The 12422-nt window shown below is 44.0% G+C and overlaps 2 protein-coding genes across 2 annotated transcripts; both read right to left on the minus strand.

Moving 5' to 3' along the window:
* Positions 1-1107: 1107 nt before the first annotated feature.
* Positions 1108-2998, minus strand: LOC130192232 (intestinal mucin-like protein). Its single transcript, XM_056412027.1, has 3 exons — positions 2902-2998; positions 2212-2335; positions 1108-1522 (listed from the first exon to the last, which is right to left on the minus strand). Exons 1-3 carry the CDS (start codon positions 2978-2980, stop codon positions 1315-1317), a joined length of 411 nt encoding a protein of 136 aa, XP_056268002.1. The 5' UTR covers positions 2981-2998; the 3' UTR covers positions 1108-1314.
* Positions 2999-3291: 293 nt separating this feature from the next.
* Positions 3292-7158, minus strand: LOC130192231 (intestinal mucin-like protein). Its single transcript, XM_056412026.1, has 5 exons — positions 6988-7158; positions 6832-6875; positions 4928-5050; positions 4140-4235; positions 3292-3483 (listed from the first exon to the last, which is right to left on the minus strand). The coding sequence occupies exons 1-5, from the start codon at positions 7016-7018 to the stop codon at positions 3307-3309; spliced, it is 471 nt and encodes a 156-aa protein (XP_056268001.1). The 5' UTR covers positions 7019-7158; the 3' UTR covers positions 3292-3306.
* Positions 7159-12422: the final 5264 nt, after the last annotated feature.

Raw genomic sequence — 12422 nt, forward strand, 5'->3', positions numbered from 1 at the left:
TTTGTGTTTGTATTTGTCCAGCTGGGAACTCCACAAGCATTTCATAGCAAGTAATTCATATTTGTTACCGTGAATTCTTGGAAAGGATCCAAGAGAAAAATAAGGTATTCGGTACTAATTACTGAAAGTACAATTTTGTGTTGAATTCAAACGACATGCTAGTGTCACCTAGACGGACTTGTATCAGATCAGATTAGCTGAACATGAAATAACGATGCAAATGTATTTCCTTAAAATATTATTTTGTATTATAAATTATAGACCCATAATTAGTTTGTGTACAGGGCCAACAGGTGTGTAGACGACATGGCCCTTCACTTCCACTTCATCCTCCAGAACCTACGTCAGGATCCTGTTTGTGGACTTCAGCTTACGTTTACTGTTATGCACCATTTAGGAAGCCAAATGTATTGTATGTGTAATGTACTTTGCAATAAACTTTACCGCTCAATCAGAAATATAATTCTGATTCTGAGCAGTCCCCTCTTCTGTTATATAAGAATGCTCTGAGCCCATAAACAATGCAGTGTTGGAATGAAGGGGCTTTTTAAAGAAGTATCAGGCTAAGTGTTATTGTATTTTCCTCTTTCAATTACTGCTCATGGAATTTGAATCACAAGTAAATATTTTGGTATTTATATTTATCTATTTGAATAGTGACAAAAGTCAAATCTGTGATTACTTGGCCTGAAGTCATTTCATGTACAGCAAGTCTTCCGTAATTGTTCAAAGAATATATGATCTTCAAAAGTGTTTGTGCAGTTTAAATTATTCTTCAAATCAATGAAGGCTACAAAATAAATCAAATAATGAAAGTTTTTTTTAATGCATACTTTGTATTTTGTATGTGTTTTCTGATGTTTTCTTCCAACTTGCCATTCAAGGGAGGGAGAAGATGCTGGAATGAACCGTGGTGAATATCCACTGAACATGTGACTTGGTGGAGAGTAGCGAGGAGTCCTCTACCTCAGTCGCTCATGCAATAGTCAAAACTGATGTTTTCATTTTACTTCAAACAAAAGAGTCGTGAATTATAAAATGTGTATAACTATGTACACACACTCACATACACTGTATGCAGAAAGAAATCAAAGGGAAACAGAAATGCTTAGTCTGCAGTAAAATCTTTATTAATAAGATATTTGTGGGTTTATAATCTAATCAAGCTACAACTAAAAAAGTGTTAAAAGTATGCTAAACATTAGACATGAATACAGGAATTATGTGCAGATGATGTTGATATTGATTCATGTACGACTCATCAGTGTTCATGCTCATTACATTACAAATGGCATAAGCTCGTCAGGTTGGGTCTCATCTCCTGCGTCGATGTGACTTGACGTTTGACATCTCGCTGCCGACAGAACATTCCGTCTTGTGGCACGCGCAGGAGTCGATGTGGATGTAGGTGTAGGTAATCTCCGTTTTGTCAGCGCAAGTGAGCTGGACCTTCCTCTCAGATGTAGCCTCCTCCTGGCAGCAGGAGCAGGTGTGCTGCAGGGATCCCATCTTGGTAGAGTAGCTGATGAGAGAGAAAGGGCGGTGTGAAGAAAGGGAAAAGAGAGAGAGGTGAGGAAAAGAAGAGCGTTCGAATGTAGGACTGCAGAGCTACAATGTTTAGAAGGTTCCTCCATGCGGTCCTTATATGATATGAACAACATTTATACACAACTGAGATTTTTTTTTTGCAATCTACTTTCAGTATTTATAAGTTTGGATGATTTAAAGGAGCACTCCAACAATTCTACAAATAAAGAGCAGTCTTACAGCTGGTGGTTCAGACTACTGTGCTGTCGTACATTGTGTTCTACGGCTCTGGGGGAACTTTATTAAGTCTAATTAACAACCTCTGTCATAGTGATGTCATCAGGCCTGGAGAATTGACATGTAAGCCATCTAATTGTATTGTTTATATTTCAATTAACATATTTTTTTGATTTTCTGTGTGTAGCATGGGGAGGGCAAACACTACCTGTTATTGTCCTCGTGCAAATAATACATAATTGACAGCAGTCAATTATATAAAAAATGAAATATCAATAATCAATAGTCAGGATACCTCTGGCCTCTTCTACACTTATAAAGGCCATTCTTTTTGATTTATTTAATTTAATTCATTTTTTTCATCTGTGTCTTAAAATTCCCCTTTTATGTGCTAAACGTACAACTGAAACACAAGATAAATAAGTAAAAGACGTGAGGGGTACTCACTAGGCGTAGGTGCGACATGCTCCATTACAGGACGTCACATTGACCCGTTCTTTGGCGTGGCAGCCCTGGTTCTCCAGGTACACGGTCGTGGTGGATACGTTGCATGACTGACCCTTTGGAATACCTGAGGCCGGCAAGAGAAACATGTTGAGAGGGGAAAAGCATTTCATTCGACCTGATTCACAGATCATCGTATCAAGAGAGCTCAAAATGCTGCAAACAGACACAAGAGAACAAAGAAACATCTTCGCCAACGAGACGACACACAAAAAGAGATGTTTGCCTCATAAAGATGTCGATGTTTTCTTGTGTCGTCAAGTCAGTGGAAATGTTTTCCATTTGCTTTTGTTGTGCCTAATTTCAGTGCTTTGAGCTCTCAGGGCCACCGAAGATATGTTAATATCAACTGAAAAACAATTACGCATGGTGTTCTTGGGGGTCAATCCCAATGCAAAAACAAACTGCAGAATAAATGAAGAGGCACATCTCAACCTTAAGATTTGGTGATCATTTCTACAAGGCCCATTGTATGACACATCCCTTCATGCATTATTCTGTCTTATGACCAAGACATATTGATTATTAAAAGCTCTAATGGGCATAATGTGTGTGTGTAACCAGAGAGAGAGGAGAGTGTGGTCAGGCCACATGAGCGTGCAGGTATGAAAAAGTCATGGAAGCAATACATACAGACACGGCAGCATCCGTCTGGAGCTATGGTCTCTGTTCTCTGTAGGAGACACACATTCACATCAGCATCAGCATTCATAATTCATTTGGTAAAAATCCGCATTACACTGTGTAGCAGCTCCATGGCCACTACCCGTGGGTTTCCCCCCCCAGCACCAAGGATCAGCCCGGAACCACGAGGTTTGGTTGAAAGCCATCATTTATTAGTCAGCAAACAACGCACAAGCAGACCGCAAAACCTGCGCCTCTGCTCACTCTTCCTTCCCTCCAGCTCTGCTGCCCTTTTATACAGGCAGCATCGGCTGCTGACTGATTGCCAATCAGTCAGAGCAGCTGACTGATTGTCAACCAGCCAGCAGCCGAGGCCAGATTGGGGACAGCTGCCACAGACTGCAGGTCATGCCATCAGCAGTTATCAATGTGTGTGTGTGTGTGTGTGTGTGCAGTCACCGGTATGCATTCTTTGGGGTCGTAGAGAGGACAGACGATCTTGGCCTCTACCGTGATGAATTGATTATCGATCTTCACACACTCAAACTTCACACAGGGATTATTATCTTCAGGGGTCCAAAAGGCACCAGGCTAAAGAAAAACATAACAGAATTTCAGATCAGAGCCACGATCATCTCCATATGAAGGTTTTTGGATTGCTCCTGAGCTCTTTTACCTCCCTGAGAGACTTTTGAGATTTGGTTAAAAATGGAGCCCACGAATTTAAGAAAGAAATGTTAACATTTTGATACCAAGTGCATTTTCATCTGATTGTTTTTCTTTTTTGTTGACTTTTAAAGACGCTAGATAGACGTTAGTCTTCTGGTAGTGTTTGTTCTCCAGCATACTTTGGGCTGACTCTGCTGATACAACTGAGAGCGTCACAGGCCTAATGTTCCTGGTGAGGCAGCTGAAGCACATGTAACCTCCTCTTTCATTTTTCCATATCGTTGTCTGGTCTAAAATGTGTTTTTTCTTTCTATTTCTGACTGTCATCAAATGAAGATGCACTTGATTAACAAAGGTAATCATCCCGTCGCCATCAGGGTGATTTGCAAAGTCTGCACTTCCTTAACATAAAGTACATTTAAAAAGAATAAAAGTTGAAATGAGACTACATTTTTTTTAAACTGTAGCATTATTATTGTATTTAAACGACAGTAGAGCTGTGGGAGACCGTATAGATATATCCAATGTAATCGCTTTTGCTCTCTCCCACACCACACACACACACACAGTATACCAACCGCTAATGTGTTTGTGGAGTTTGACAGCGTGACGATGCAGCTGGTTTGGACACACTTCCCACAGCACTGACCAGCGACGGTCTGATACTCATGACCCTGAATAGACACACAAAGACAAACTTAGCATACAAACAAAATACAAGTATATAAAACCAGCACAAGCTCTGGATGATATTTTATTCTTTCTAATTGAACAGTGTGTTAATGTCAGAATGTGGATTCAGGGTAGATGTCAGCATATTGTTGAGTTTACAGAACAGCTCATATTTTCATTACTTCCGACGGCACTAAATTGCCAAATCTAATCCGCCTTGAATAATTTGTGTTGTTGAAAGGCTAAATCTGTATGCGTGCACTAGTGCTTCAAAATGTCCCTACAAGTGAGCGCGAACCACATTTAAGCTTTAAACATTCTGCAGGTCATGATTTTAGGGTCTTATGGGAGTCTTTTGAAATAGTGACCTGAACCATGGTCAATCTGTCTCCCACTGGAACTTGTAAAATGATCTCTCCTTAAGTAGTTTTGAGCTCTTTTATATGATGTTGCGCAATTCATGTGTTCCCATATAGATGTAATGCTTGATGTGTGCTTGAGTTTGCTGTTATTTTCTTATTCCCAGCAGACTGAAAAAAGAGGTCAGTTATTATGGGCTAAAGTACGAGCTACATAAATATTACCAGTGTTATCTTTTGATAATAAAAAAAGTGAAATGAATGTGTTAATAAGCAGACTGCAAGAATAAGCTTCTGAGTGATTAGGGAGGGAGGGTCAGAGGGACTCATCTTACCAGAGGGCAGTGTGTGTCACATGGTGTTGGCACACACTCTATTATGTGGAATTGGGTGCTTGGATCTGTTTGTTCACTACAACTGCATGTTTCGCATGGCTTCATGATCACCAGGTCTCCAACCTGATGGACAAGGTAAACATGTCAGAACAGCTACACATACTCCTGCTCAGGCACGTGCACAGATAGAGCCCTAGTGGTGCTCAAGCACCAGCCCCTTTGCCCTGGATGAGTAAAGTGCCCTTTTTGCTGGAGACACATTTTTTTAATTCATCCGTATTTAAGAATAAAAGTTACTCTCTCTGTCATCAAGTCCCCCCAAATGTGTTTTAATATCCGACGGGGCATTTATTTGAGTTCTTGTGAGAATTTCGCTCCGACCCGTTCCGCGGCGCTCACGAGCCCCCCCTCCTCTCCCTCCCCCGCCGCGCCCCTCCCTCCTCCACTTCCTCCTCCGCGCAGTGCTCCTCGCGGCACCGAACGGGTGCACCTCCTTCTCCTCTGACCCGCAGCATCAGACACACAGGTCATGACGGTGTTTGTCCCCTGACGTTGTTTTGTGATAAATCAACGACAACATTAGTGCTGCTGAAAACATGACGTCACAACTGGTCCGACGTTTCCTAAAAAAATAAACAAACAAAAACTCCGTGATTTCAAAGCCTCGTCCAGCTGTTTACTGACGTTAGTTATGTTTAGAGAATAGAGAGAGGGAGAGAGGAGGAGGAGAGAGAATTCAAGAGAAAAGAGAGAGAGGGAGAGAGAAAAGAGAGAGAAGAGAGAGAGAGAGAATTCTTATTCCATTCTATTCAACAGGGGCTAGTCTAGGATTTGCGTGGCCAGACTGAAAAAAAAATCATAAGGCCTCTCTTGTTCAGAGGGCCGGGCCAAATGTGGAGGCGGGCCGTATCCGGCCCGCGGGCCTTAGTTTGAGGACCACTGCTCTTGGCTGTTGATGTCTATCAATATCGCTCATTTTGAAAATGACGTCAGAGGGCAATACGGATCCGTATCAGACAAGGAGGGCAATACGTGGCCATTAGCCAATCAGAACGCTTTTACTGTCATTGCTATATAATAATTCATCTTTATTCATAAAGAAAATGTAAGCTAGCTGTCTGATGCATGGACGGATTAAGAAACCACGGCCCCCGCAAAAAAACAACATCGCTAACAAAACAGTCCGTATGGAACTACGGATCGTATCATATCAATACAAAGTTAATAACAGAGACTTCACGCAAAGGCTCTGGCTTAGGGGCCCCCTGAGCTCCTGGGCCCCTGGTGCCGGTAGGCTCGTTCGGTAATCCATCCCTGAGTAGGACGATTGGGGCCCTGTTACTGACATGAATGACTTAAGCCTAGCATATACCGGCTACGGCGCATCGTGTCATATCATCATATTCATATCAATACAATGTTAATAACAGCGACGTCACGAGCTCATGGGCCCCTGGGCCTGGGCCCGGTAGGCCTGTTCGTTAATCCATCCCTGGTCTGATGCTGCCCAGAGGAAACGCAGTTCGAGGACAGCTCCATCAGTGTAATGCTGCTAATGCTTCAACTCGGTCAGAATTTTTTTTTTGGGCATTGGGTGCCCTTTTTTTTGGTTTGAGCACCTGCCCCCCAAAATGTCTGTGCACGTGCCTGCTCCTGCTTATCAGCTCTCAACAGATTTAGTGCAAACATGTAGAGCCTGTGTATGCCTGTAGGTGGCAGTAAAACAGCATTGTCCATTTTAATGGTCATGGGTTATGGCCAAATTGTTTTCATGTAAATCTAAAAAAACATGGGCATGAACTGTTCTCCATTACCACCAGTTAGTATGTCTAGAAAATGTGATACAAACACATATTTTCGATGACATGTGTTTTCAGTTTGACGTGTTCGATGTGAGGTCTCACCTGATATTCATTGTTCTGGAAAACGCACACATTAGGTTTAACCACTGTGAATGAAAGAGAACAACCAAACATTTTTAAATATGATGCAACAATCAGTGGCAAAAATGACACCTGATTCTGCAGTGACAGTAACATGCACAAGCATCGCACACTTACAGCAGGTGACAGTGGAACAGCAGGCTCCCATAGTGATGTGCACAGTGTAACCAAGAGGACAGGTCGGCGCAGCAGGGCACAGCGTTGCATTACACTCTGTTGAAGGAAGGAGGGAATGGTAAATGGTAAATGGAGTGTACGTGTAACGCGCTTTTCTAGTCCTCCAACCACTCAAAGCTTTTAAACTAGTGCTGTGAAAAATAACGCGTTAACTCAGTTAATTCAATTACAGGTTTAACTAGTTATTTTTTTTAACGCATTTAACGCATGCGCAGAATGAGCTTCCAATCCGTCTGTTGTTGGTCGTCGGGACGAAAAAAAAGTCACTTTATCTTATGATGTGTATGGTTAGGTGTATGAACACTCAGTCTATGCATGGATGTTTTGTCAGGTCTTCTCTGTGTATGGAGAGCTGTCTGCACACATACACCACTTTTAGATTAGTTTTAGATCTAGACATGTTTCTTGTTTCTGTTTTGTTTTGTTTTAGAAAGGCCTGACCAGGGACTGGGGTTGCAAATTAGCCAATTGGCTAGAAACCTTCTGTATCACATGTACACTTTGTGTAATAATGTGCGCTGCTTTGTCCCTGACAAATAAAATTTAAAATAAAAATAAAAACTTGCAAAATGAGCTTCCAATACACCACTTCAATCTGAACTATGTCCGCTCTCATGCAGACGGTCGTGCTGTTCATCGGTAATGATCCTTCCGCAGGTTCACCTACGGAAACCTTGTTACGAATTTTACTTCCTGTAGATCAGGGTCTCAACACGTCGATCGCGACCTGCCAGTCGATCGCGGCGTAGTGTTGGTAGATCGCATGACATTAAAAAGATTGGCCCGCCCCCTGATATGTTCTCTATAGCAGTGGTTCTCAAATGGGGGTCCGCGTACCCCTGGGGGTACGTGAAGGCACTCTAGGGGGTACGTGAGATTTTTAAAATCTATTTAAAATTAGCATCCATTCAAAAATCCTTTAAAAATAGTTATTTAATAAATATTCAATAAAACACAAGTGTAAGTTCATAAACTGAATTGTATATTTAGTAGGCAATTTAATTTAATTATCCTAAAAACCCAGAGTCTCCCCCATATCAGGATGGTTTGACCCAACGTGGCACACGCTAACGGTCATGACCCGTCTATCACTGCCGGCTTTTAAACTCAAATAATGAAGTCGTGGTTGAAGCGTAGCAGCAATGCTGCTGAAAACACGGAGGGACAAGTGCCAAAGAAGGCCAAACCAGAGCCGGCAAAATCCCGTCAGTTTTCAGACGACTATGTTTTAATGGGATTTATGTCCACGCAGCGCCTCCGCTCCCATAACGCGCACTACGCGCTGCGCGTAGGGCACCAAGTCCTGAGGGGGCACCACAAAATAGAACACGAGATATATTTAATCGCTCAGCACCCCCCCCCCCCCCCCAGCATCTGCACGAACGCAGCGGCCTCAATGACGGGCAGCGCGAGAGGACTCATAGCGCGCATTAAAAAAGAAAACCCCGACATGAAGTGGACTCACTGTGTCATACACAGGGAAGCGTTGGCGTGCAAGAAAATGAGCCCTGTGTTACATGACGTTTTGAACGACAGCGTCAAAGTGATCAACTTCATAAAGTCAAGGCCACGCAATGCACGCCTGTTTCGCCGCCTCTGTGAAAACATGGGAGCTGAACACACAACACTGCTGCTGCACACAGAAGTACGCTGGCTCTCTCGAGGGAGAATACTCAACCGGCTGTTGGAATTACGATCTGAAGTACACACCTTTCTGATCGAGCACAGGTCTCCCCATGCCACCTTGTTCCAGGACACAGACTGGCTTGCAAAGCTGTGCTATCTGGCAGATATATTCAGCAAACTGAACGAACTGAATGTGTCTCTGCAGGGCAAGGAGACCAGCATTTTAAACATGTATGACAAGGTGGGTGGCTTCCTGAAGAAAGCAGAGCTGTGGAGAAGGTCCTCTGCAGAGGGAGATTTCACTTGCTTTCCCCAGGTGGATGCTTTTCTCTCTCGTGAGGATGTGGACAGAGCTCCAGTCAAGTCGGTCATAGTGGGACATTTGAGCAACGTGATTAAAGATTTTCATTCCTACTTTCCTGACATGGAGGATAAATCTGTACAGCTGGATTGGGTGAGAAACCCATTTCTCTTGTCTGAAGCAAACAGAAGCAAACTACCTGTCACTTATCAGGAAAAACTCCTGGAAGTGTCATCTGACCGTGGCCTCCAGATTAAGTTTGCCACATCCACACTCACACAGTTTTGGGTGTGTGAAGCAGGAGCACCCTGACCTGGGACAGAAAGCTTTGGAGCAGCTACTGCCCTTTGCCTCCACATATTTATGTGAGGCCTCCTTCTCTGCAATGACTGTGATCAAAACAAAGCAAAGAAACAGACTGTGCCTGGAGAAGAGCTTAATCACAGCAGTGGCCTCCCTGCCACCAAGACTGATAAAGATCCTCAGTGAAGCACAAGCACAAGTTTCTCATTCAAATGTAAATGCTAAAGCATTCAGTTTAATGCAATGTTCATTGTTGACAGTTTAATAAATCCGACACTGATGGCTGTGTATTTCTACTTTTTTTTTACCAAAGATTATTTGCGCTGGTTAGGGGGTACTTGGCTGAAAAAAGTATTTCACAGAGGGTACATCACTGAAAAAAGGTTGAGAACCACTGATGTCATGTGTACAGAATGAACAGCGTTACCGAGTTACAACACATTCAATGAGTATGACAGATTGTTCGGTGTGAGAAGACAGAAGAACTGGCGACGAGTGGAGGGAGAACTGAGTTACATATACTGTGGGGCTTGATGAGTGAATGGGGTTGTATGTGTGCAGGTTGATTGGCAGCATGAGGCCACATCCAGACAGACACACACATACACCTACACACAGCACAAACGGGGGACCAACGAGAAACACGTGAATGGAAAAACAGACTGGATACTATCGGAGGAGGGAGAGGTACAGCAGGGACCATGATATACAGTCAGACATTATTGACACATCACAAACAGAGCGCAGCAGAGTTGTTTGTATCAAAGGTGGACCACAGGATGCATATCCTGGATTGAGGGAGCTGAGTCACTCAGGATTATTTACGCACCGGGAGACATCAACATAAATCAAATATTCCTTCATAATTCCTTAGAGCAGGGACGTCAAACTCATTTTCACCGTGGGCCACATCAGCCTCATGGCTGCCCTCAAAGGGCCGGTTGTAACTGTAACGCGGTATAATTGTAACCACTCCAGAATATATTATTAAATAACTGTCTTTGTATTAGTTTTTTGTTTATTCAAGTGCACTGATATACATGTATAAATATATATGCAAATGTATTTAGTATTATAAAATAAAACCATTTAATTTAATTATATTTATTTTAACCCACATTACTGTATCTAAGATCAAACACACATTATTACATTAACTTTGTTCAAAGCTTTTTTGTCACAGTTGACCAAGACACAGGTGGGACCAATCAGGGGCGGGGCTGACACTGATGAGCATAGGAGACAGGTGTGATGACAGGTGAAAACAATCAGGAAGCCTGGAATGAGAGAAAGCGAACATAAATGACATGAACCTCTCTAGCATATCTGTCGGTGCACAACAGTACCCCCCCCTCTAGGGCCAACTCCTGATGGCCCAGGCTGATTGTAAAAGTCGTGGATAAGAGTCTTGTCTACGATAAATGAAGCAGCTATCCAGCTTCTAGCCTCAGGACCGTAACCCTTCCAGTCTACCAGGAATTGCTTGCCCCTCCCCCTATTACGGACCTCCAGTAGTTTACGGACCTTGTAAACGTCACCCCCTTCAAAGAACTGGGGCGGTGGAGGGGGCTTGGAGGCGGGAACAAGTGTGCTCTCACACACCGGCTTGATTCTACTAACGTGAAATGTTGGGTGCACTCTCAAGGTCCTGGGGAGTTGCAAGCGTACCGACGCCGGGTTGATGACTCTGGACACTGGAAACGGACCCACAAATCTCGGAGCCAGTTTCTTTGAGGCGACATGGAGTGGTAAGTCTTTGGTAGAGAGCCAAACCTTTTGGCCTGGACTGTAGGAGGAGCGACCCTGCGATGAACGTCCGCAACAGCCTTCATCCGAGCTGAACTTGGAGAAGAGACTGGCGAGCACCAGCCCAAACTCTGCGACAACGTCTGATCATGGCATGTGCCGATGGAACCATCACCTCTTCCTCGTTGTTAGGGAAAAGTGGAGGCTGGAAACCATTGACACAATGGAATGGAGAGAGACCTGTGGCCGCCGTAGGAAGGGTATTGTGGGCAACCTCGACCCATGTGAGGTGGTCACTCCAGGTGGTCTGGTTCCGGGAGACAAGACAACGTAGCGTAGTCTCTAGTTCTTGGTTCAGGCGCTCCGACTGTCCATTTGACTGAGGGTGATATCCTGATGACAGGCTGACGGTGGCACCTATGAGTCGACAAAACTCTTTCCAGAAGGCGGAAATGAATTGTGGACCCCTGTCGGAAACAATGTCATTAGGGAATCCATGGATCCTGAATACGTGATTCATCATGACCTCTGCGGTGACTTTGGCAGAGGGTAGCTTGGTCAATGGGATGAAGTGAGCCATCTTTGAAAATCGATCAACCACTGTTAGAACCGTAGTCTTGCCTCTGGATGAGGAAATCCTGTCACAAAATCCATCGAAATGTGTGACCAAGGACGATGGGGAATCGGCAGCGGCTGGAGCAAGCCCATCTTAACTTGAGATGAGGTCTTATTACACGCACACACCGGACAAGCCGCTACATACTCGGCCACATTTTTCTTCATGGATGGCCACCAGAAACGTTGTTGAATCCTGAACATTGTTCTTGCTACTCCCGGATGGCACGAAAGCACAGATGAGTGAGCCCAGTGGATGACCTTGGAGTGAAGAGCCTCAGGAACAAACAGCAGATTGTTGGGACACTCGCTAGGCGCTGGATTCATGACATTTGCCTCTTTAACGTCTGACTCCACTTGCCAGGAAAAGGCTCCGATCACCCGGTTAAGTGGAAGGATGGTCTTGGGCTCTACCGCAAGTGGTTCGGGATCGTAAAGACGAGACAAAGCATCGGGTTTTGATGCTGAGCAGCGGGACGAAAAGAGAGTGTGAAGTTGAATCTACTAAAGAAAAGTGTCCACCTGGCCTGACGGGAGTTGAGACGCTTAGCCTTTCTTATATATTCTAGATTCTTGTGATCTGTCCAGACTAAAACGGTTGCTCTGCACCCTCTAGCCAGTGTCTCCATTCCTCGAGGGCAGCTTTTACAGCTAACAATTCCTTGTTTCCCACGTCATAATTCCGCTCTGCCGTTGTCAACTTCCGCGACAGGTAAGCACATGGATGCATCTTGTTGTCTTCTGCAGAACGTTGAGACAGTACTCCTCCAATTCCCTCATTGGA

The sequence above is a fragment of the Pseudoliparis swirei genome, chromosome 4 (assembly GCF_029220125.1).
Source record: "Pseudoliparis swirei isolate HS2019 ecotype Mariana Trench chromosome 4, NWPU_hadal_v1, whole genome shotgun sequence".
Lineage (NCBI taxonomy): Eukaryota > Metazoa > Chordata > Actinopteri > Perciformes > Liparidae > Pseudoliparis > Pseudoliparis swirei.

Coding starts and splice junctions, on each gene's coding strand:
- LOC130192231 (XM_056412026.1), bottom strand. CDS start 7,018: ATGGGAGCCTGCTGTTCCACTGTCACCTGCT. Junction 4,236..4,927: donor GTGACACACACTGCCCTCTG/GTAAGATGAGTC, acceptor GTGTCTATTCAG/GGTCATGAGTATCAGACCGT. Junction 3,484..4,139: donor ACTCCACAAACACATTAGCG/GTTGGTATACTG, acceptor GTTTTTCTTTAG/CCTGGTGCCTTTTGGACCCC.
- LOC130192232 (XM_056412027.1), bottom strand. CDS start 2,980: ATGAATGCTGATGCTGATGTGAATGTGTGTCTCCTACAGAGAACAGAG. Junction 2,336..2,901: donor AGACGGATGCTGCCGTGTCT/GTATGTATTGCT, acceptor TGCCGGCCTCAG/GTATTCCAAAGGGTCAGTCA. Junction 1,523..2,211: donor GCATGTCGCACCTACGCCTA/GTGAGTACCCCT, acceptor CTCTCTCATCAG/CTACTCTACCAAGATGGGAT.